We start from the raw sequence: 26,186 nt of genomic DNA on the forward strand, positions 1-26,186 counted from the left end.
CTCCACCGGTGGACTAGTTATTAAGACCGAAGAATACTGGTACTTCAACCAGGAGAACTCCGGTAAATGGGTTGACTGCATACGAGCTAGTTTCCCTCACAAATCTTCCCTGAAGGCACCCGTCCCTTAAAGCTGATAGCCCTCTTGTGCTTTGTCGTATTCAAATAACCTGTAACTTCGATGAATACTAGTATACTAGGAGTGCAAGGCTCCCAAGTGCAATGATCCCGATTGTAAGCATGGATCTGCAGGGCAAAACTGCCAATATATCACATTTTCTAACAGGACACAGACTGTACAAAGCATATCTGCATAGGTTTGGTCTTTCCAACACAGACACCTGCGACTGTGGGGAAGTGGCCAGCCCAAACCACTATTACTCTGAGTGTTGCTTGACGGCGAAAAAGCTAGTACCCACGTTTCGCGTAGCGTGGTGGAAAAATACTATAAATTATAATGTTGCCTTATGTTTCAATAAGGCAACATTATAATTTATAGTATTTTTCCATGCTATCACAACATATTGCACTGCAAAAACGCAGTAAACTAGAACAGTCTTCATCGCAGTTATTCCCTAAGTAGCTAAATTTCGGTTTCAGCTCCTTTAATATAAGTATTTAATTTTTTTTCTATAGTTATCTAACTCTTATGATATTAAAATCTTTTTTCCATCGAATCAAGTTTCCAAATTATGCATATATTTGTATTCATCCCGTATAATACATTGTTATGTATAGATATAGAATTCTCGTAATATAAGTGTTCATTCCGTTACTGTAAATATGCCAACACATGAAATACCATAAACAGTGTTGCATAATGTCATTTATATACATTTGTAGTGTAAAAATCCTTTTTCAACATCCTTATCAACATTGATAGTCATTACTTAAATGTAGCTCATTTGACTTATTTATACACCAAATGTAGATTTTATTTATTGCACTCTCATATACATACATATGTAGATATACGAGATCTCTTAGGCAATAATAATAATAATAATAATAATAATAATAATAATAATAAAAAAAAAAAGACACACCAAGAAAGAGTTACCCGAATGGGACGAAAATCGGAAGAAGTGATAACAGAAAAACAAATGATTACAGTTTGAGAAAAATTGGATGATTTATTGAAGTGATAGAGCTTCACGAAGTGAAAAAGTCAGTAACGCGTTTGTTCACCTCTGGCCCTTATGCAAGCAGTTATTCGGCTTGGCTTCGATTGATAGAGGTTGCGGATGTCCTTCTGAGGAATATCGTGCCCAATTCTGTCCAACTGGCGCGTTAGATCGTCAACATCCCGAGCTGGTTGGAGGACCATGCCCATAACCCTCCAAACATGCTCAATAGGAGAGAGATACGGCGAGCTTGCTGGTCAAGGTAATGTTCGGCAAGCACTAAGGCAGGCAGTAGAAACATGTGCAGTATGGGGGCGGGTATTATCTTGCCGAAATGTAAGCCCAGGGTGGCGTGACATGAAGGGCAACACAACGGGCCTTAGAACGTCGTCGACGTACCGCTGTGCTGTGTGTTGCGACGGATGACAACCAAAGGGTTGAAATGAAATGGCACCCCAGACCATCACTCCTGGTTGTCGAGTCAGGTTGGTATCACACCACTGTCCGGGGCGTCTCCAGACTTGCCTTCGCTGGTCATCGGGTCTCAGTTCAAAGCGGGACTCATCACTGAAGATTATTCTACTGCAGTCAGTGACATTCCAGTGCGAATGAGCTTAACACCATTTCAAACGGGCTTGACGTTGTACAGAGGTCAATGGTAGTCGGCACAAAGGGCGCCGTGACCTCAGCCCCCTTTGCCCCCTCTCTGTGAGCCGTCTATGAATGGCCCTTGCGGTCACTGAAGCACTAGTTGCACGTACAATCGATGATAATGATGCATCTGGGGCTGTCAGTGCCGCTCTGATGGTTGCTCGGTCTTCACGTTCTGTCGTTTCTCTAGGCCTACCGCTTCCTTCTTGACGCTGTGTGTGGCCATGGTTCACTCATTACTGCCAACATCGTCTAATAGTGGCATCGCTCCTGCTCAAATGTCGAGCTATTCGCCGATAAGACCAACCGGCTTCTTTGAGCCCACTACACGACCTCTCTCAAATTCTGACATCTGTGCACATGTATGCGAGGCATAGTTACTGTCTACCAGAGTACACGGAATGAAATTCGTGAAGAATTTATGACCTGAAATCGTAATTTCTCCTCTTAAATATGTTGCCAGTAGCGCAGATCAGATGCGCTGTAGCGACAACCGTTCAGTCATTGGCAGCCAAAACACAAAATTTTGCATTTTCCTTTGAAACCTGTGTGCATATCAGTTTGTGTCCAATTTGATTTATAGCTTCTCGGTGCGTCGTTTTTTTTGTCTAAGAGTGTAATTCTCCTTATATAGAAGCATTCATTTATGTAATATGAATGTTAATATGCAATATTGTGCTATTAAAAATATCTTGTAACAATCTGAAATCTGTTAATCTTGAAATCTGTTAAATTGCCATACAAGAGGCTTTGTACGCCAATTTAACAGATTTCCTCAGAAATGACGTTCAAATTCCGTACGGCACGAATTCGGACGGATGTCATCTTCGCGGTGTATAGTATATCGAGAGTTGCACAGTGTGAAAATCGCATGTCAGCATTTCAGTCGACCCTTTTCTACTGCTTCTACGTGTCGATGCTCTTACCTGTACTGTGTGCATGTGAAATGTTATACATTTGTATATCCCAACATGTTTTAACAAATTCCAGTTTTTTATGTCCTTCTTTCATAGTAGTATAGCAATTTTAATAGCTAGCAGTGTGTTATTTGCTCTGGAAGAAGAGCCAATGTCCGTATCAACTGGAAAGTATAGTTTGTGTTCATAACCAAAGTAATATTAAGAATGAATTTTTTCTAATTTTAAACATACCTACATTTTTTCTGAAAGAAAGTCATGCATTTTCCTAAATAATCTTCCTAAAAGTATGCAAGTACATATGCAAGTAAGCATCTTATATGCAAGTACAATTCTAATACAATTGTACTTGAATATAATAACACATTCATAAAAATTCTTTTAAACATATTTCCTAACAATCGCTGAAGTAATATTTTTAATATCCGGATAAGCATTATTTACTTTAATTTTCAATAGAAATCTGGTGCAGCGAAACAGAGTTAAATGTTAGGCATTGCCCTGATGCAAAAATAGAAATCTTGAATTTTCATGGCATGATTTTGATAGAATATGTTCTAGAGAATTATTTATTAGCAAGTATTATCAGCAAAGAGGCTAATAAAACATTTTCCGTTAACATATTACCAGTGCTTTAAATATATATGAAAAGTATTATACTTATTTATATAGAAACATTGGAAAATAAGTTGATAGTGGCATTTGTTTATGCTGAAAATAAACTTATGAAAAATATAAACATGGTTTTTAACTGATTTGAGGGTTAAAAATGATAAATACCATGGCTAAATATTCCCAACGATTTAGACAAATCTTGTAAGTTAACTATTTTCCTTTTATAAATTTTATATTACTTGAGGGATGGAAAATTTAGCAATCTAGATTTGAATAAAAAATGCAATTTTTCATAAATGTCAAAGTGTGCTTGCTAGTTAAGTATTACTTGTATTACGAGTACCGGATTTACCAGGCAGGATTTCTCATTTAAAATTTTCTCAAGTATTTAATCATAGCATGCAAGCTGAACATATGTATTTTCACAAATACCGTTATCAGATTGTGGATAGTGAAAAATTATGTGGGGTAAGATAAACTCTTTTTGAATGAAAGTTCCTTATTCACTTGGCTCAGACAGAATACATCAAAACATATTTCATTTATTTTGTGAAGTAATTTTCCCTGGCTTCAAGGTTTTCCTCGTGATCCTTTTGTTATGAAATTTCCTTGTCAGTGAGAATGATTTCTTTTCCTTAACTTTTTGCACTCAATGATTTAATTTCAGCTTTGCAGTAATTTCCTCATTTGGAAAATGGACGCTTTTACAAAGCTCTCAGTATATTTTCGCCTTTAAAAACTGTCTCGTGTAAGGTGGCTGCTTTTGAAGTAAACTATGAAGAAGCAGGAATAAATGAATTTTAATAATAAAACATTTACTGTGTTTGTGCAGAAAGTATTAATAAGTGAACATTGAGGGCAGGCAGTAGATACACACACATATTCTTTCAGATGTTCAAATTCTTGTTCAAAGCTTTCCTCCTTCATTCGACTTCCACTTTCTAAGTACTTTTCATTTAACATTATGATTTCCTTTATTTATTATTTAAACTTTTAACCCTCGTAGCATTTTGTGTATTAAAATCAGCGGCTGTGCTCAACTCGGTGGGGGGGGGGGGACGGAAATTTCAAGACTCAATTTTCTAGAATTTTTATTCTTTATATTTTGTAATTTCTGCGTCCCAAGAAAAACTCATATAAAATTCAGAAATGTAGTCACATAAATTAAAACAAAATATTATTTCCGCTTATCTGACAATTTAGGATTTTCCAAATCTAAAAGTAGTTCTTCTTACCGAGCTGTAAAACTGATCTACTGATTTTTGATCCTAGAATAATTCGCTCATTAGAAGAATACTGAACAATTTTAAAATGAAATCTCGAGTTACGAGATTTAAGTAATTAAACCTTGTATTACGAATTTAAATAATATTTTTCCTGAGGTTCATCGAATGACATGGTACCAGAAACGACCAGTAATTGTTATTAAAAAACAGCTAAATACAGTTTTTTTTATTTTCTTCGAATAATTATAATTCAGGGTATACATAATGCTTGATCCAAGGTACAAATTGTGTCACATCGGTGTAAACACCAGGGTGTCCAGCCTCGGCACATCCTATACCCCATGATACAATTCCAACCAAATAGGCACTTCCATTTCGGTATTGAACCAAAGGACCACCAGAATCACCCTGAAACGATCATATGTCATATTAGTAAAAGGAATTTCTAAGGATTTGAGAAGAAAAAAAATAACGAAAATAATCAATAACTAAATAAAAATAAACATAAAATAAATAAATGAAAAATAAAATAAATATGCATTATCTGTACAATTTGATTAATATCTTTACATTGTGTTTAAACCTAGACACAGACTCTAAAGGCAGTGTTACTGACTTTCCGTTGCAAAGAAAATCGCGTCTAGAACCAAACAGGGATTTTTGCAAGTCCGTGTGCAATGAGGTAGCTCAGTTAACTTCCAGATTTTAATATTACATGGTTTATCAGCATAAGAAATTGTAATACTTAAAAATAATGTATACTTCAGATTAACGTTTCGATAGTCTTCTACTGCATAAATTTTATTCACAAATGCCATTAGCAAAATTAATGAAAGGTGTTTCAAACTTCTTTTATTACGTATCTTGACTGCAGGATATCTAATTTCCCTTGCCCCTATTTTATATCGTCTGAATCAAAATTGTCAATCAAAAATAAAACTTAAACGATAATAGCACAATTTTTATCAATATGAGGATAGCGATCATCTATGTTACTTTTATTAGTTTTATATAAATGGCAATGACTTAGATTTATTTAAATAATAACAAAGACTTTTATTTAAAAAAGATGCGAAATGCTCTAGTATGAAAAGGAAAGCTTTCCTGTTGGTTTGCATTCTATCAAAGATTGGTCCCTAGAATTAAGAATCTTTATAATTCCTATATATTTTATGGGTCCACCGGCGGCTGAGTGGTTAAAATTGTGAGACATTGTTAGTTTATCTCGGGTTCGGCTGTTGATCACGAAAAGCGCTGACTGCTTGTGGTTTTTCATATATTCCTTACGTATTTCCCAAATACATAAGGAATGTCCTGCACGCAGGCATTTCTATCTTTAAGTAGATGACCTTTGTGTACTTTGCGAGCTGCGATAAACTCAATTTAGTTTCACTTAATTTACACGTTGGAGTAAATACTTTATCTTAATACACACACACACACACACAAAAAAAAAAAAAAAAAAAAAAAAAAACTTGGATCTTTGATGGATTTTGACTTTTTTTTTTTTTCATTGAAATGATTTGTGACACCTTTAAGAGGTTAAGCTCTATCTGGATGATCAGAATGTCATATTTTGTTTTTTCTTTCAGGTGTGCTTTTTCCATAGTCCTTCAAAGTATTTCCTTTTTATTCATTTAGCCATGATGAATCGTGGATTAGCGGGCAAAAGGTGCAGTAAATGTGTTTGCTTCTTGTATTTAAAAACAAATTATTTATTAGTGTTACTAATGCAAATTATTGCAATTATCATGTCTTTGTTATGCTACAAAATGCTTCATATTTCATATTTTATTGATTGTTTTCATTTGTTTAATTCCGTTTTGTTCTAGAATCGTGTCCCGCTGTATTTTCAACCGTTACACTGAAATTATTCCGACTTTATTTACGGCTTCATTCTTATTTGAGGCTTCACTAATGGCCGAGGAGTTAAGACCACTGAACACTGGTAGTTTGATTCAGGTTCGAAATCAGGCGAATGGGAGGGCTGCATGGTTGGTCTTCTCCATGTGTAATGCAAATTTAGAACTAGTTTTCCAGGAACTTCCTCCAAGAAGTCATCTTTGCCTTTAGCCAGACAGCTATCATGTGTTTTGTCATACCTAAATAACCAACCAAAAAAACCTTAAGTCAAAAATAAAGTTTTAAGTCAAAAATAACTGACACTCATCTGCCTGGTCGTTAAATTTAATCTCGTATCTTTTATTTAGTGCAGTAATTTGACAGATAATAAATGCAATATATTTTCAGGTTCACGGAATATTTTACGCACAATACTTGTAGTAGCATATACTGAGAGATGATTACTAATAATTGATTTTCACCTTCTTTTCCTCAGAGAATAAAAAATTGTTTCAGAAGTGATATGTGCGAGACAGAAAAGAAAATTCTTAATTATATACGAATTATCACTAAAATGGTGTAGATTGTAAATGTAAGTTATTATCGTGTATTTTTAAAATTAAACATTATTTTCAAAGCGTATTAAATTTTGGTCAGTGTGTTAGTCTTTGATCCATTTCTTAACCTCGAATCATCAGCTTACGGAAAATTGGCCAAGAGATGTTTATCTTTTTTTAATCATCACATAAAATCCTTACGAATAAATCATATTATTATTAACGTTACAGCCTTAGAGAGCTTAATATTGTTTTTAAGAAGTTGTAATAATAACAATGTTAATAAAAATAATATAAAAACTATTTTTAGTTCCCATTCATCAAGTTAGCCAAACTCGATCTTTCATTAAGTAAAAAAATGTTATTCGGTAGTCTCACAAATTTGTTTTTTAAACGAATATACGTATATCTTTCTTTCGTCAGAAAAGAACTATTCTATTAAATTTCATTAAATCGTAGCATAAATGATAAATTATGGCAGATTTCCTTTTTGACAAAACATACAGTGAAAGATTTTTACCTAAATACGTAATTTTCTCGTAATTTTCCTATCTTGCACTGAAAGGAAATAGACCAGGGGTTCTCAACCGGTGGTACGCAAGAGGAAAATAGATGGTACGCAAAGAAGCAAAGTGTTTTCAAGTATTATATTAAAAAATTAAAACCTCAGCATCCTGATTGAGTTTTTTTTTTTTTCTAGCACTCGTAAATTTATACGATCTGAGCTTTGTTCAAGAAAAGTGGTGGTGGTAGTACTTTGTTGTGGTGTTACTAAAGGTTTTTTGTTTAGAAGGTACGCGTTAGTCAAAAGGTTGAGAACCGCTAAAATAGACCATATACAATTTTGTAAATTATTTTCTTCTTGTTTATAGGGATGGAAAACAGAAGCGGAAGGCAGAGGGGAGGAAGAAGGACAAACAGAACATAATTTATAGTACTATTTAGGGTATTATTTATGCATAATTTATGATACCATTGCGCCATATTTCAAAATGGTCACTTGTCTCCATTTCTGTTGAGTTTCTACTAAGCAAATATCTGTTACGCTAGAAAGCTTTAATATTATTCGGAATTTGTGTGGGGTCATTATAATGTTTACTAAATTATTTCACATTTGGTTTGAAAGACAGATCCACTTAAAGTTTGATTCGACACTAAATGCGGTCACAAGTTCATTTTAAGATGAGATGAAAAACAGCCTAGTCAGAATGCAGTACAACGGGTTTGAAGAAGAACAGTAAATTAGCTTGGCCGTGTACAGTTCTACGAACTCTCAAGTAGGTGAATAAGTAACTAGAAATCTGCGAGAATCGGAAGAGCGTAACAAACTTCGACCAATAATTCTCTAAAGGAACAATATTCTGTTTTGCAACATCATTCTTTATGAACAAATTACATTGTCGTTACCGGAAGGAAACATGACCTATGATTTTCCATGAATAACATAGAATATATTTATCACCTAAAAATTCTCTCAAATCTAAACGTCCACTTTTTGATATCGCAAAGACTTTCTGGTAACTCGAAAACAATTTCATTCTTTGTTTGGAAGAAAAGTAAAGTTTTGAGGTTATTTGTAAAACGATAAAACGCAAAACAGTGATGTCCTATATCTATCCATACACTACCCACAATTTCAATTATCCGAATTTTTATTAAAAAAAAAATTAAATGCAAAATAGATGAAAGTAAAAAGCTTTTTAGAAGTTTCGATGTGCGCTGGAAAGGAGAACGTGTCATAATAAGATGCTGAACATACGTTTAAACAGCCCAGCAATCGGGATCATAAACATTTGAATGCGCGTTTCGAGAAGATTAAACAGAGAGTTAAATGGTCCTTGAGGAACCTCATATCATTCTAAGTTGAAAGAAAACCCTTTTTTTTTTGTTTAGTACTTGCCCTCACCGCAGCAATGCGCGGTATTAGTTGAACAAGGAAAAGTATGAGGATAAATGGTCATACCTTTTTATGGCGGATTCACTGGTTATTTGAATATGGCAAAACACACTAAGGTTATCTCCCTAAATTCCTCTGTAGAGGATTTTCCAAGGTAAAATGGATCACGTTCATGTTAAACATTGGGAAATGTATAAAAACCAACCATGCAGCCAGCCAGGACGAACTACCAATATTCAGCAGTCTCAGCCCACTAGCACTCGACCATTGGTGATTCCCGCACCTATTCATGATTATACGGTTATTTGAGTCACCTTTCTTTGGTTCTTATCCTCATTTCCTCTTGAATTCGTTTGCTTTCTGTTAGTACCATTTTTCCTATTCTCAGTACGGCCCAGCTAGTATATCTTTCGTGGTTAGACAGCTCTTATTTACAGTCACAACAACCCGAAAAAACAGTAATAGCATTTGTTTCTTGATTTGTTCGGTTAGATATGACAAAGCATGAAGGCCTATCTGCCTGAATGAAGTGATGTAGAGGATATTCATAGAAAACTCATTCATATGATTAAACATGAGCAAAATCGCGGAAATGCCAATGCGTTCGTCCCTTTCTCTGGGATATGAACTCGGGTTGAACTTCTAGTGCTCAGCAGTTTTATTCATCAAATCATTGGGGGCACTGCTAGAATAATTAATGATGCTAGCTGACCATTTGATGCTAGTTTAGTGATCCCTCGTATCCTAAAGAAAAAGGAGGTTAAAACAAGTAATCGCTATTAGGAAAAGAAGGTTAAAACAAGTAATTGCTATAACGCAAGTGGATTTAAGTTTTCAGTTAGAATACTTCTGCAACGGTTTTGTAATGGAATAGTCGTTGTAATGAGCATCGACTGTTCTCAGAAGCTTAAGAGAACTTAAGAGAAACCGCAATATCTTTTCAACTAGGGAGAAAGATGAAAACTGTAAATATGATTGAAATAGGGGAATGTAATACGGATATGATCTGATTGTGTGGTAAGAAAAGTTTCAACCCAGTATTGTACATTATAGTGTGAAATACAGGTACCGTATTTTTTCATTGTTCTTCAATAACCTAATTATTAGTCTGAACTATCAGAGTAACTCATTTTCGTTTGTTCTGAAGAAAGGAAAAAAAATCATAGTAAAGACATAAGAAAGCAAATAGTGTAATTTAATATTCTTGATGTCTTACTCTGCTCAATTTATGCATCAAACTGTAGCATATTTATGCGTATTATACAAATATCAATTTTAAATAGCATTCGGTATTATATGAGTTAAGTCTTGGAATTAACTATTTGGAGATATTGAAGCACAACTGTTATTATGCTCTGCCTGACAGAGAAAATACATGAAGTGAAAGAGCGAGTAGAATATCATGTAAACATTTTCCGAAAAAAATTAGTATATAACTAAGTAATTTTTGTATTAAAAGGATAACACAATACAGCGATTTAATATACAATGGGGGTTAGTAAAAAAGTAGCATCATTTCCTGCTATGCTACAAGAAGCAACATCCTGGGGTACGGACGAAATCAGAGTGCGGAAAATGTCCTGAGTAATGAATTTTCCATCCTCTACAGTTCTTCCTATTATCTTCTGACAAAAGTACATTTCAGATCATTCATGTAAATTGCTCAACTGAGTATTCCTTGCAGATTGCATAATTGTGCAACCAAATCTTCATGTGTTGCATTTTCTCTGTCAGGCTAATATATTTCTCTCGTCTTCTTAGCATAATTTTGTGGTCTAATGGCCAGCAAATCAGCCCGTATTCGAGAGGTGCAAGGTTCGAGTCCCGGGGAGGGCATTCGTCATTTTTCGCGTGTCTCCTGCTTCAAAAATACCTAACGTCTCTACAGTGGAGCCCGAAATAAAAAAGGTGGTGGATGATGATTCTCTACCACCAGGATTTGGCAATTTCGTCCCCTTATCCCCAGTCGCCCTTTAAAAGGGGAAATACATTGTAAGGATCTTAAGTTTTACTAACGTTTATTTTATTTTAAATCTTTACTACCACTTCTTATTTTCTACTTCCGGCCAGAATTATAAGCGTGAAGGTTTTTATGCAAAGTTTGTCTGGCGAACGCCAAGTATTTAAGTGTGGCCTTTTTGCCAAGCGAAAGAGAGGAAGCAATGAGTTCGAAGCAGGCCGCCTACCTTAGAAGTTACGCAGTTGCTGTTTGCCTTCCAGGCCAGAGGTTTTAATCCTCTTGATAAATTAAACGTATTGTAGTGTTCACAGTCTCTGTGCTACATACGCTTCCTGTTATTATAAGGCCAATCTTCCACGTGTATTATTCTAAAGTTAAATTAGAGTTTAGTTTTATTTTTATACTTTTACGTTAGACCCCGAGTGGCGGGTCATTGTATTCCGAAGTACGGAAGTTATTGTATATAGAGAAAAATAAAGGGTTTTGTATACCCTTCGTCTGTATCCTATCTACTTACCACAATTAGTGAACATAGCTTTAGTAAGCTCTCTGTTCCGAGTCAGGTCCTTGTATGTTCCCGAAGAAGGTTAGAAGGAACATTGAACCTGATAGTGGCGCCCAACGAAGAAGAATAACCATGGCCGAGTTTCAAGAAGAACCTGTGCTGCCTGCAGCGGCTCAGAATCCAGAAATGCCAGCTGCCGCCCTGGAAGGATTCGGTTACATCGTCCAGACCATGCGCGCTTCGATGAAACCAGAAGCAACGTTTAACGGAAACTCACCGGTAACCAGTTTTTTGGAAAAATTGGATGACCACTTCATGCTCTACCCCGTGCACGAGTTTCAAAAAGTTACCTTAGCTACCAGCGCTTTGAGGGGCCAAGCGCTTAACTGGTTCAAATGTATAGGCAGAAGTCTCTTGGGTCAAGCAGGAAGTCCCACCTATACTTACGAAAATTTCAAGACTGCCCTACTAAAAGCCTTCCCTGTTGTAAGGGATCGTGCGAAATTAGAAACGGAACTTTTCAGTATATATCAACAAAGAATCGAAAAACCTTTCGAGCTTTATTTTAAGAAAAATTCAAGTTTTCAAGCTCTTGTATGGAAACCGTCCGGATCCTGAAATAATTCAAGTGATTTTGCCGAGGTTACTGCCCCAAGTGCAAGACTTTATTGAATTAAGAAATCCGACTACACTGGAAAAGTTATTTGAGCTAGCAATCCAGTTTGAAAGTAGAAGAACGGCGGACGTCGAAAGAAGACGCCAATATCAACAGCGAAACCAATTTGGTACGCCAAGACTACAGCAAACTCAAGCACATGACTACGGAGAAAAAGCGAATCAGTGGGCAAGGAAACCCGAGCATTCAAAAACAGCCGGCGAACGTCGACAGTTCAATAGCAACCCAGGAAAAAAGTCTCAAGGCCAGTGGAAAAAGAAGGAAAGCACGGAAAGGAAAAATAATTTAAACTAAAACGGATTTCTGCTGACGAGAGCGTGCGGAAATCCGAAGGCCACGAAAACCCCTCTTCCTACAAGTTAAATACAGTAATGGTGAAAAATTTGACTCTTCCGAAGATTGAAGTCTTGGTGAATAATATCCCAGCCACCGCACTCCTGGATACCGGCGTTCAGTGTTCCTGTGTGGCAGAGGAGTTTTTTAGAAAGTATTTTCGCAAATACCGCATATATAATGCGGATAATACAACAGTGTTAGCGGCGCAAGGAGAAAAATGTAAGTGCGTAGGTAAAGTACCTTTGTATATCCGTATCAAGGACGAACAAATAAAGGTGATGTTTTTTATAGTAAAGAATCTGCAAGCACATTTAATCTTAGGGATAGACTTTCTTTCAGACGGACAAGCAACACTGGATTTTAATGAAGCGTCCCTTAAGCTGACAATGAAACCAGTGCGTGTAGAAAAGGTTGAACCGCCAAGGTTAAATCTTGACCACCTGTCTAATGACGAGCAAGATAGAATCCGACAAGTGGTAAGTGAATTTGCTTCGTTATTTAGTGATATTCCAGGATTTACTCAGGTTACTAACCATAGTATTGACACCGGAGATGCATTGCCAGTTCGTCAAGAACCATACCGGTATGATAAGAATAAGGAAAAAATTATAGAATGGCATATTACCGATATGCTACGTAAAAAAATCATAACGCCCATCTCAAGTAGTTATGCTAGCCCGGTGGTTTTATGTAAGAAAAATAATGATTATCCTTTGGAGCATCCAAAAAGGTGGAGATTCGCTATTGATTACCGTAAATTAAATTCCATAACGAAATATCCGGTATATCCGTTACCGATCATAGAAGAAATTTTAAGGAACATAAAATCAACCAAATTTATGACGACTTTAGACTTAACGACTGGTTATTTTCAAATAGGGGTGAGGCCTGAGGACGTGCCTAAGACTGCTTTTATAACCAAGTCTGGCACTTATGCATTTTTGCGTATGCCGTTTGGCCTTTCAGGGGCCCCAGCAACATTTCAGCGATGCATGGACATTGTGTTAAGACCTGTTCTTGGAAAGTCCACATTTATCTATTTAGACGATATCATTATTACTAGTGATAATCTCGACCAACACGTACAGGATTTAAGACAGGTGTTTTCTTTATTAAATGAGGCCGGTCTAAAAGTTAATGTCGAAAAGTGCAAATTTGCAGCCCCTGAATTAAAATATTTAGGTTACAAAATATCTCAAAAAGGGATCGAGACAGATGAATCAAAAATAATCGCTGTACAAAAGTATCCGACTCCAAACACGGCAAAGAAGCTCTCTTCTTTTCTAGGACTTCGTTCATATTATAGGTCCTTTATAAAAGATTTTGCGGCTATCGCTGAGCCATTGTTAAAATTAAAAAGGAAAAAGGCAAGATTCTCGTGGACGGTCGAAGCCAATAGTGCTTTCGAAAAATTAAAACAAGCATTAACGCAAGCCCCTGTGTTGAAATTTCCTGAAAAGGATGAAAATTTAGAAATTTCAGCGGATGCTTCGGATTATGCGGTAGGAGCGGTACTTTCGCAAAATCAGCAGCCCGTGGCATTTTTTAGCCGAACTTTAAATCAAACACAAAGAAACTATTCCGCGACCGAGAGAGAGGCACTTGCAGTTCTGTTAGCAGTGCAAAAGTTCCGAGTCTATTTTGGAAAGGCGCCGATAACAGTATACTCTGATCATGCGGCGGTAACTAGATTGTACTCAGGGAAAAATTTATCCCCAAGGTTAATAAGATGGGCACTCAAGCTGCAAGAATATAATCTGGTAATCAAGCATACCCCTGGAAAGGAAAATATCGTAGCAGATGCCCTATCAAGGATTAAAATAGACGAACAAGGCAATACCGTAAAGATGGCAATGCTGACAGCATGTACAATAAATTCCCGAGAAACTGTAATAACCGAACTGGGTAAGGATCCTGAGTTTGGAAGTATTTATGAGTATTTGAAGGATCCTGAAAATTTTAGCCACCAAGATATTGTGGCGATAAGAAATAGGGCGGCCCATTACGAACTAATAGATGGTCTATTATTCTATACAAAAACTACGAATTCCAACAACGAATTTCCACCTGTTATCCCAGCTAGTCTTAGATTAAATATCCTGCAGGAGCTCCATAAAGCCCTTTAGCTTCTCATGCTGGTATTCGAAAAACTATCCAACGCGTACGCGAGGCAGTCTACTTTCCTGAACTGCAAAAGTTAACAAGGGCGTATGTCCAGTCCTGCCCAACATGTCAAGCCGTTAATTATATTAATTTCCGCCCGGCCGGGTTTCTAAATAGTATTAAATCCGAATTTCCAAATGAAATAATTGGCATCGATTTATTGGGCCCTTTCCCAAAAAGTCAGTTAAATAAAAGTCGCTATCTCCTTGTTATAGTTGATCATTTTAGTAAATGGACCGAAATTGTTCCCTTAAAACGAGCCTCCGCGAAATTAGTTACCGATTCTATTTTAAATAAATATATTTTAAAATACGGGGTGCCCCTAAAAGTTATATCGGATAATGGTCCTCAATTTGTAACTAATGTATTTGAAGACATGTGCCAAAAACTGGGCATACGTCATTTAAAAATGGTCCCGTATCGGCCGCAATCAAATATAGCGGAATGGGTCAACAGAAATATAGTGAAAATTATCCGTAGTTATGTTAAAAATTTTCATAAAAGCTGGGATAACTATGTCAATGAATTTGCTTTCGCCCTTAGGACCGCAAAACATGATACAACGGGCAAAACTCCTGCTGAGTTATTTCTAGGCAGAAAGATTATAACACCGTTAGATAAATTATTTTATGTGCAACAAAGAGCCCCAGAATTTAAAATGGGTGATATAGAAAAACTAATAAAAGAAGCAAAAAAGAATACGGAAGTAGCACAAAGAAAACAGAAGCTATATTATGATTTGAAACGACGGGGAGTAACTTATAAAGTAGGGGATGAAGTTTTAAAAATTAAGCATTCACTTTCTTCAGCACCAGAAGATAAAACTGCCAAATTTTTTCCACGATTTGAAGGACCATATGTTATAGAAAAAATAATTCACGCTGTTGTAGTGTTAAAAGCCAGAAATGGTGAAACCTGTTCCGCAAACATTGATCAAATCAAGCCCTACTTCGATCGTAATAAAATGCAAATCTTTTCAGATCTTTTGCAGGATCCGGCACGGCATACACCGCAGGTACAAGTTCCAGAGGTGGAAAAACGACAAGTACAAGGGCAAGCCAATGAGAGACAGAAGCAAGTGAAAAGAAAATTGCCCCGCGGAAAAATTGAAGGTAACAAGAAAAAGAAGCCGTTCCACCGTCCAGAAAACAGAGTTCACAAACACCCCCAGAATGAAGAAGGGAGAAGGACGACGTATGTGAAGAGAACCAGGAGAAATGACGGCAACTATAACCCGGCTTTAAAACGGAAGATCTACTCATCCGACAGAACTCTCCGCAGCAAAAGTCGCCGAACTGCAGAAGGGCCATCAGCGGCGGAGGAAAAAGTACAAGGAAAATCTGAACGGCCAGCAACGAGGTCCAAGCAGGATCACGACAGAAGTTTCCCGGTTCCGCCAAGACCAGCTGCCTTCAAACGGCCAAGACCACAAGCAGAGGAGAGAAGGAAGGTGTTCAAGGGTGGCCGAACTGGTGAAAAACGGAAGCTTCCAGAGGAAAGCACTGAAGGGCGAGCCCGTACAAGAAGGAGGATAAATCAAGCTACTATCTGTAGTACCTTTAAAGACTGGGCCCAGAAAACGATGTCCGAATATTACAAAGATAAGTAAAATTTTATGTTACTTTGCAAACTTAAGTTAATCTTTCATTCTTACTGCAAGTGGCAGATTTCAAGAAGTTTTACCTCATGCGAGGTCTACCTTTATCGCCAAAAGGGCGAGAAATGAGTTGTGACCGATTTTCGTATTATGTTTTTCAATTACTCGTGCGTAAAACTAAAGTTGATGTATAATAGCGTTGTGTAAAAACTTAAATATTGTAAAAAAAGTTATTGTATAAATGTTATTTAAAACATTCTAGCAAGAGAGAAGTTTTAGTCTGAAAGACTTTTTGAAATGTATTATTTCAATGTAGAAAGAATTGGCACTTGCTTTGAAAAGAATAGAAGTTAACAATGTACTACTAATGTATGTTTTCAAATCTGTAAAATTAACGGCATGTTGATATGTTCTGTTATTTTAAATGTTAAGAAATACCGTGATATGGTAAAAGTGAAAGTAATGTTAAAAATTTGTTATTCGTGTGACTGTAAAGACTAAATCATGGCGAATATGTGTTAAAGGTTGAATGATGTAGTTAGGCTCTCTGACGCTACACTTTAGAGTTAGCCACTTTTAGAATAGTACCTCAGGGTTTAGAGTTGAAATTAGGGTGTGTTAAGAGGTCTCGTTATGTTGAATTTTAACACGTTAGTGTTTTGATTGTAGGAGGAAGTGTGGCACAAGTAGACAGAAACACATTCGTGTTTGGTGTTCTTTTACAACACATGTCAGAGAGCACGGGGAGAGATAATTAAAATAGTCATGAATGAAATAAGAATGTTAAGAGCAGTATAATTGTATATGTTACTTGCCATGTCATTGTGTAACATTTCATTAAACTAGTTTTCCTTCCAGATCTCTGGAAGGAACCAGAACTGAATAAAAGCTCCTGTGCAGATGCAGTACAGTTGAAAAAAAAAAAAAAAAAAAAAAAAAAATTGTTGTATATCCTGGGAGCTGCTATTGTAACAAATTTCTTTCTTTTAAATTTCTAGTTTCTAGCGAAATTATGTTTGTAAAAGATTGGCCTCGCGTTAGATTCTAGAGCTAAAAGTTTTCAACAAGGTCGTTTTAGACCTCAGTTTCAAACTAATTAACTCTGGCGGGAAGTATGTAAGGATCTTAAGTTTTACTAACGTTTATTTTATTTTAAATCTTTACTATCACTTCTTATTTTCTACTTCCGGCCAGAATTATAAGCGTGAAGGTTTTTATGCAAAGTTTGTCTGGCGAACGCCAAGTATTTAAGCGTGGCCTTTTTGCCAAGCGAAAGAGAGGAAGCAATGAGTTCGAAGCAGGCCGCTTACCTTAGAAGTTACGCAGTTGCTGTTTGCCTTCCAGGCCAGAGGTTTTAATCCTCTTGATAAATTAAACGTATTGTAGTGTTCACAGTCTCTGTGCTACATACGCTTCCTGTTATTATAAGGCCAATCTTCCACGTGTATTATTCTAAAGTTAAATTAGAGTTTAGTTTATTTTTATATTTTTACGTTAGACCCCGAGTGGCGGGTCATTGTATTCCGAAGTACGGAAGTTATTGTATATAGAGAAAAATAAAGGGTTTTGTATACCCTTCGTCTGTATCCTGTCTACTTACCACAATTAGTGAACATAGCTTTAGTAAGCTCTCTGTTCCGAGTCAGGTCCTTGTATGTTCCCGAAGAAGGTTAGAAGGAACATTGAACCTGATAACATAAGATATTTTTCCCGCCTTCTTAGCATGCCTTCGTGGTGTAATAGCCAGAACACTCGGCGTGTATTCGAGAGGTCTGAGGTTCGAGTCCCGGCGAGGGCATTGCTAATTTTTCATGTCTCCAGCTTCGAAATAACCTAATGTCTCTACAGTATATCTAAGCACTAATGCAGAAATTCTCCTCTTAAGCTGGAAACTGTATTCATAAATTACCACGCTATGGATAAAGATTGTAATGGGAAATTACATCCAAAACCATTAGGATTACTTAGGTCTGGCCATGAAACACTGAACTTTAATTTTTTTAATATAATAACCATAGGAACCCGGATGATCATACACTTGTAGCTTTTTCACTTTTATATTCAATCTAACGTTCAAATTTAGCCTCATTTTAACAGATACAGTGGAACATCGGATCACGAATGCCTCAATTCACGAGCAGTTCGGTTCAAGAACGACTCAGCGAATGACGAATGGTGTCTCGAGTTACGAATGCTCACATCGGGGAGATTTTATTTTCAAATGTGTTTTGAGTTAACCTGTGGCGCCTAATTAATTCTTGGGGCCTTCTGGAAACATCATTTTAATATTTTTCATTTCTTCCAATGCTTCGCTAACTCTCATTAACAAAGCCTGGCAGCAAGTGACTTACAGGACTATGAAATTTGCCTGTAAGAAATAATGGGAAGATTTCATTACAGGGGCAAAGTCTTTGAAGTATTTTGACACGTAGGGTTTCTTCTTCTTTCTTTCTTTCTTTCTTTTTTTTTTTAAATCCATGATATTGTATATCTAGACGAAACCATTGGCTGGAAAGTTAACAGTGAAGATGAGGAAGTTTCAGCACAGTTTCTCAACCGGGGTATTCTCCTTAGAGGGGAATTTCATAATTTCAGGGGTAAAAATTCGTTCAGAGTTTTACTTAATTGTTAAGTTTTTAGTTTTGTTTATGAATATAAAAATTTACTTTTATTCAAAGTTTGGGTATTTACCAAAATTTTCTATATTTTTTGTTGCTTAATTAATAAAACAATCCAAATCTATATAAATGTATATGCATTTTTCAAGTGTTGGAAAGGAGAGAGAGGGAATGATCTTCTAGCGTTGCTAAAAAGGGTGCTTAGGGCGAAAAGGATAGAGAACCACTGCATTAGAAGATCATGAAATCAGCTCAACATGAAAGAACTACAACTCTAGAAGCCGCAACAAAAGGTTATTTTGGAAGAAAATACACAGCTAGCAATTAAAATAGCAACACAAGGAAGAAATGATCTGAAGAACGTCAAAATCACATGAAAGGAAGAAGAGGTTGGGATGTGCAAATGATTAGTATTTCAGCGCATTTAGAAGACGCAGGAGGTAGAAACGACGTCTGAAGCACTGCATTAAAGAAAAGTTGTGTTGTGGATTTCTCATTCGGAAAGCCCTTTGTAAGGTCGGATTTTTCTCAGAATATCATGTTATGCCTCGAATAATAAGAAAAAATGTTTACCACCAAGTGTCGGAATTCGATAGAGGCAAGATCGTTGCCTACCGAGAGTGTGGAATATCATTCCATGATATCGCTCGTCGTACTGGTCGACATCCAACGACTGTCATGCGAACATGGAATCAATGTGTTGCTGAGGGTCATACTGAACAGCATGCAGGATCTCAAAGCCCTCCCTTGACAAATGCCTAGAGGAGAGACATTGTGAGGTCAGCGCTGAAAAACTGTATAACCACATTACCGACCATTAGTCAGGAAATGGGCATGTTTGCAGCACGCCCAGTATCCTCTCGTACACAAGATCGACATTTGCAGCAGCGTAGACTATCAGTACGGCTATCATTACTTTGATTTCCCTAGACAATGCAGCATAAAGAGAGACAGCGGCTCTAGCGCCTCGAACGACAAGGCTGGATACAGGAGTGGCACAATGCCGTCTTTTCAGACGAGTCTCGATAATACCTGCAGAATTCTGATGGTCGTAAACGTATCTGGGGGCTTCGACGAGACCGCACGTCGCCTACTTGCATTCGATGTCGGCATAGAGGCCCTTCATCTGATGTGATGGCTTTCGCAGCCATTGTGTAGACGACACGCACTCTCTAGTTCGGATTGACGGTAATTTGAACGCAGTTCGGTATATTTCTGACAACTTAGATGCAGTGGTTGTAACTTATCTTCGAGGCCCGCCAAACGCCATCTTCCAACGATATAATGCTAGATCACATGTTGCACTTCGTGTTCTGACCTTCCTCGATACACAGAGTATTCGAATTCTGCCCTGGCCCACACAGTCACGAGATCTGTCAGCTACTGAAAACATCTGGTCATGGGTTGCTGGGAGACTGGCCCGCCACCCCTCTCCATCTAATACTGTTGATGAAGTGTGGCATAGACTTGAAGCAACATGGAATGAGTTGCCTCTTTCTGTCATCCAAGCCCAGTTCTATGTCTAACCGGGTAAGGGCAGTTTTAGCTGCCAGGGCTAGCGGCTGTTTCTGCTAATTTCGCATCCCTGTAAACCCCCAGACTGCTTACAAATTTGAGCATTTTGTCTTATGCACGAAAAATATCTTTTTTGTATTTTCTTTTCCTCATGGTGTTGCAATTTTAATGGTCAGCAGTGTGTATTCAGAAGAAGAGGAAGAAAAAAATTGCTCCTAGCTCTCTGAACTGCAAAATTTATGAAAAAATAGGGTAAAGTGCAAAGTTTTCATGTAAAGATTTTACCCTTATAAAGCAGTCGCAAGCTACAGCATGATCATTTCAATGACAACGCATGAGCATTTCAATGACAACGCAGTGTCTCACTTTAGAAACATTTAAAAACATCGATAACAACAAACCACATCAGCCAAAGAGTTTACAATTATTCTGCTACGTGTGAAGCCGTCTAAATGCTTCATAGTGGTCTTTTGTAATCTGGAATGCGGAGTGAAATTCACTGAGTGTCTGTAACTATCACGCTATGTATTAAAAAATTTGGAGGGTTTTCCTGAACTCTTTTTATCATTTATGGGATGGCGAGACAACTGACGTCATTTACAAATTTAAATATGTATCATCTTCTTTCAGATGCTATTCAAATTGCCATAGGCTATTACGCGAAATATATAATTCCTCGAAACTGAAATTGAATGCTAATTTCAAACAAGCATGTTGAAAATAAAGCTTCATTGATCTATTGCTAAGATCGAAGGTTTGCAACACATTTTTTAATACGTAGTTCTTTCTATATTTAGGAAATAAATGAAATTATAGTCTTATTTAATAAAATTAGTCTAGTAAACTTTAAGAAATTAACAACATACTGGCCATTAATTCCTCAGTAGTTCTTTGAGTAGTAGTATGTGCTATCAAAAAATGAGTCAATCAGATCTAGCCATATGTTTTTCCTACTTCGATTAGAAAGATAATTTCAACACCTTACCTGGCAGGCATCTATTCCTCCGTCTACATAGCCAGCACATATCATTGATTTCGTTAAGAATGAATAATATTGAAGGCATTCATATCGAGGTATAATTTGTACTTCAGCAGCTTGTAAGATGTTTGATGCTCGCCCACCTGAAGCATAAATAATTATTATGTACTAATTATTATTAGATTTAAATTAAACCAATACGCGCATATACATTTAAATAAAGCTCCATTATCATGTACTGAAGGTATTAAGTCAATGTGGAAAGCCAGCTTGCCAAGAATAGGATTAAAATATTAATTTCAAATTTCACTTATTGTCAAAATGCAGTTATTCTGAATTTTACATGTACCTAGAATAGTTATTACAGAAGAAAAAATTTCTTTATTGTTTCGCTTTTCACTTGAAATAGCGTAAATTTAGTTATTTATTATCCATACTGATACCTGAAATGAAGCCACAAAGGTCAGAGAATAAGGATTATTCATTTTTTCTATCCAGTTTCATATTACGATCAACTACCGATTAACCACAGGCGAATTAACTGGATCACGGATTAGATGGGCCCTATCTTTAAAAAAGTCAAGGTTTTTTTTTTTAAATTTATTTATTTTTTTTTATTGCGGAAACGATGGAAGGATTGCAATCACAGACAATCAACATAAAAAAAGGATGGCAACAGTGATAGCAGATGAAGTCACAGTCATTTATATCGTATTTCGTATTTCCAATAACATATTAGTTCTTTATTTTTCACTTAATTTACAGTGTGTTCTTTTTGTTTTGAGTACCAATTTAATTTATGTAACAGAATGCATTTATTCTTCAGACTGAACTGCTTGAAAATGTAATGTTAACAGTATTTTTCTGTTAATTATAATAGAAACTATTCCTGTTTCTTATTTTTAGTTTTCTTTTCTTTCTTTTAAACTGATCTTGGATTAACCATGATTTTGAATTAAAGGTGGGTAAATCGGGAATTGACTGTATTCCTTGCCATACCTCCACTCATATATGATACTTTCATCAAAACTAATGTGGGGTATGATGCACATGGGAACAAAAATTCCAGTTTAGGTAGTTTGTTTTGACTCTAATTAATTACAGCTCTAATTAATCTAAATTACAGCGGAACACTTCAGCTATCGGGAATACATAGTCAATGTCGTCTTTTCAGAAATTTCCCCTTCCCTGTTTTCCTTAGAAAGGCCAATCGACGGCCATACAGCAAAATCACTGAATACTTGTAGCTTGACCGCTTTTTTTTTTTTTTTTGGAAGATTTTGTGGATTTCCTCTTAAGTAACGCGAATACGAGCCAGTTGTTCTTCGAAAGACCCTTAAGGAGGCAGGTAGCCCGTTCTTTGCTTAATCTAAATAATTTTAATCATTCCTTTAGAAAGTCCTCTTCGAAGGGGCCTATCAGCTGCTGAACGATAAAGTGGCTGAACACTGGTATTTGGAATTCCTGCGAACGGACTGCCTGCATGGGCGTTTCGTACTTCTTTCTTTTTTTTTTTTTTTTTTCCATGTGTAGCATAGATACCAGCAAAGTTTCCTCTAAAAAGGTCCTCCAAAGACATTCCTTTTCTTAGGCAGATAGCCCTAGTATGCTTTGCCAGAATTAATAAACCAAAGGAAAATCTCTGCGAATACATTTCTCTCTTAAATGGATAACCCTCAAGGATTTTGCAATATTCAATTAAAAAAAAAACAAGTTAACTTGGGAGAAGGACTATTTTTCTTTTCCTGATAGTCGTGTAATCGGTTTGCTCTGACTGGAGAAAAGAAAAAATGTTTTCAGCTGTTGATAGAAATTGGTAAATACTCGGAGTAAATAGGTAACTTAATTAAGGTTTAATGATAGCTGAATTTAAGGCAAAGAATAAGCCGCTTCCATCCCTGTAGGTCTGAAAACATCTGATGACATTCTAAATGTACTAAAGTTTGGATTTTGTGATATTTGATTCACCTGCATTGGCTGTTTTTTTATCCATCTGAAATTCAAAATAGTCCAAATTTGCTTTATTCATTATAAACGGATTTATTTAAGATATAGTCTGATGTGATAACTTTCTGAAGGCAGTAGGAAAAGGGTAAAGGGTTTGATAGGAGTAACAGACCAAATTTAATAAGGCAAGTTATCCACGTAACATTTCCTTCTAATCATTCATACCTAATTTCATATACATAGTGACTACTCATATTCATATAGACTAATTCAAATTCACAATGTTAATTTCGGCATAGCCTCACTGTTATTTTTTAAATCAGTATCTAGTGGTTGGTTCAAATTCGTAACTCAACGATACACGTCTTTTTAACGTAATTAAGAAATAAACCTCATACACAGGTAAAGAGCATCAAAGTTGCATCATGCTTTCATGAATTATCCCGTGATGTTACATAATAAAATTTTAAAACAATAATACTCTTGTTTTTGCTTAAATACTTAATTGTTACATTTAACAAAAAAACTCGTGAATTTAAAAAAGTGTTTTAATAAAAAAATTGTAAAAATGCATAGTGAAAATGAGGAAAAAAATATTAAAAGGAAATTTGAATTGAATCTAACAAAATTTTGTTTATAAAGGTATCATTTTCTTTGAAAATTTAAATTGGTAATTTGATATTTAGGTAAGAGTTGGTAAAAACAAAGTCAAAAAAGTATTTTAACTTATATATCAATGAATGAGAAAAGAGAACAGTTTATTAGGTAATAAATAATTATTATTATTTTAAATTTAATACGAAAAATGTTAGTTTCCATATTACGAAACCAAAACTTAAAATTTCCTGAATGCGCTTGCATTTTTGAGTAATAAATTAATGTAACTTGCGTGTAATCGGAAAAGTTTGTAAGTTTTTTAGACAGAAGGAGCAAGTATTGGTGATATTAATAGAAACCGCTTACAGAAAAAGTAAAGAAAAATAGTTTTAGCGAAGTAATATCAGTCGCTTCTCTACATAAAGCGAAGGCTAGCAATTCCTGGTTCAGCAGAAAAAGTATGAGCACCGCTATGAGTTTCTAATACATGATATATCCTACATGATATAAGAGCCTTCGAAGGAAGTTAAAAGGAAAAGCAACCACACGTCTCTGATTAGATCGTTAAAAAGGGGAAAAGGGGAAGGAAAATATCGCGTGAGAAAGAGCGAAAGGAAAGAGCAAGAACAACTTTGTGTCACCTCGGGGCCTTTATACACTGCAGCCAGAAGCCTGTGAGGGCCATACCTTGAAAGTTCAGACACGTGTTTATTGATAAAAAATTTTATTTTGTTTCTCGCATGGCGACGTTGCAAAGCTGCCTGAGCAGAAATTAAAATTTTGAAGTCTCTTACTAATTATACATTCTAAATCTCAGTTGGATATACGATTTTCTTCTTCAAACTCTTACTTATTTTTGAACCAGTGTAAAGTAACAAATAATCTCAATACCTGCTTCAAGAATTTTATCCTTTGAAACAGAATATATTTAATTTATTTATCACGTAAATTAAGCATATTTTTCTATGAAAAAAGAATATCGTGGCAAGACAAAGTTTGGACATTGCTTTATAATTAATAAAAAGCTACAAACATTATAAACTTTGAAAAATATGATGAAATTAAATGGCAAAACTGTATGCTAATAAATAAATGATAGTTCAAACTAATTTCTCAAAATCCTTTATTTGATTTAGGGCTTTGTAAATTTCAAAATTTATGACTAGGAAATAACGATATTTAACATACATATATGTGAAGTGTGATTAGCGTATATAAATGGTACTGAAAATTTAATAATATAGCTAATTTGTTTTTCAGGTTCATGAATTTATTCCAAGATTAATATTATTAACGAAAGCCGGCCTGAGAAATTAATATAACATATTTATGTATCCAAAGATTAATGGGGGGAAAACAGGAATGTTTAATGGCTACGGATGTACACTGCTAAAAAAAAAAAAAAAAAAAAAAAAAAAAAGTTTATATCTCCCGTTCTACTGGGCCGATTGACGAAATTCAAATTGCGTTCTTCATGTCTCGAACGCGCGACTTAGGATATATATTAGATTTATATATAGCTCTACTCTAACATAGTTATTCTGACACGAAATCGGACTTTTTCTGAAATAACATACCAATTTTTTTCCATATTTCGATTCTACGACTCAAATTATGCCAGAATGCCAAGTTTTGTAAAAATCGCCGAGTAGTTTTTAAAATATTAGCTATCAAAATTTTAGCTCCTCAATGTTAATTGAATTTAGCAAATATTTATTAATATCTCTTTTTTTATTAAACTTTTTTGATTTTTCCTTTCACATTTCGAAAAGGTTCTTTCCAAATAAAATTTACCCATTTTTGTGTTTTATTTTTTAAATTTCTATTTTTAAATAATTTTTATAAATTTTTGGAAAAAAAAAATTGAATTATAACCTATAAAATTTTTACCATCATCTTAAAGTATGTGTATTTCTAAGCATACCTGCAAGAAATTAGACTTTTTAATTCAAAATTTTCTGAGATATACACGACTTTACATATTTTCGCGTTTTGAAATTTGGCATCTTTTTTTTGAGCGATAATAACGCCAAATGTGGTTTACGAATTTTTGTTACAGTCAATTGCCAGCTATTTTTAACCTTAAATTTCAAATAAAATTTTACGGAGAATTAATTATACGAAATTTCTTCCCTCAATGATGAGTAATAAATATTTATTAATACTATATGAAAAGCTATTTTTTTAAAATTATAGATGATATTATTCAAATTTTTAACTATTTTTTTTTTTTAATTTCTTTTTTTCTTCCATTTTTGAAAAAAATATTTTTAAGTGTAAATTTGTATCTTCGGCGTTTTATCATCTGCTACTTTACTTTAACTTCATTTAAATCGAATTGTCTAAAACTGAGAACTTTCGTTTGATGTTTATTTGAATTTTATGAAAATATTTTATGACATTAACTACATAATTTATTTCTAAACAAGCTGTTGCTTATGAAGTGGCTGAAATAGCGGCTCATA

General features: G+C 35.5%; 1 protein-coding gene across 2 annotated transcripts in view; it reads right to left on the reverse strand.

The window, feature by feature from the left end:
- Positions 1 to 4,725: 4,725 nt before the first annotated feature.
- The window catches only part of LOC118195903 (trypsin-1-like), a 122,856-nt gene continuing 101,395 nt past the window's right edge, over positions 4,726 to 26,186 (reverse strand). For both annotated transcript variants that reach the window (XM_085807755.1, XM_035367242.2), the window contains exons 6-7: positions 21,184 to 21,320; positions 4,726 to 4,940 (exon numbers count right to left, since the gene is read on the reverse strand). In XM_085807755.1, coding sequence (XP_085663881.1) covers positions 4,776 to 4,940; positions 21,184 to 21,320 — 302 coding nt within the window. In that variant the 3' untranslated portion in view covers positions 4,726 to 4,775. The remainder of the gene's footprint in view (positions 4,941 to 21,183; positions 21,321 to 26,186) is intronic.

This window comes from Stegodyphus dumicola, chromosome X1, assembly GCF_044657685.1.
Source record: "Stegodyphus dumicola isolate Sdum_Otavi_A_Nest chromosome X1, ASM4465768v1".
Taxonomy (NCBI): Eukaryota; Metazoa; Arthropoda; class Arachnida; order Araneae; family Eresidae; genus Stegodyphus; species Stegodyphus dumicola.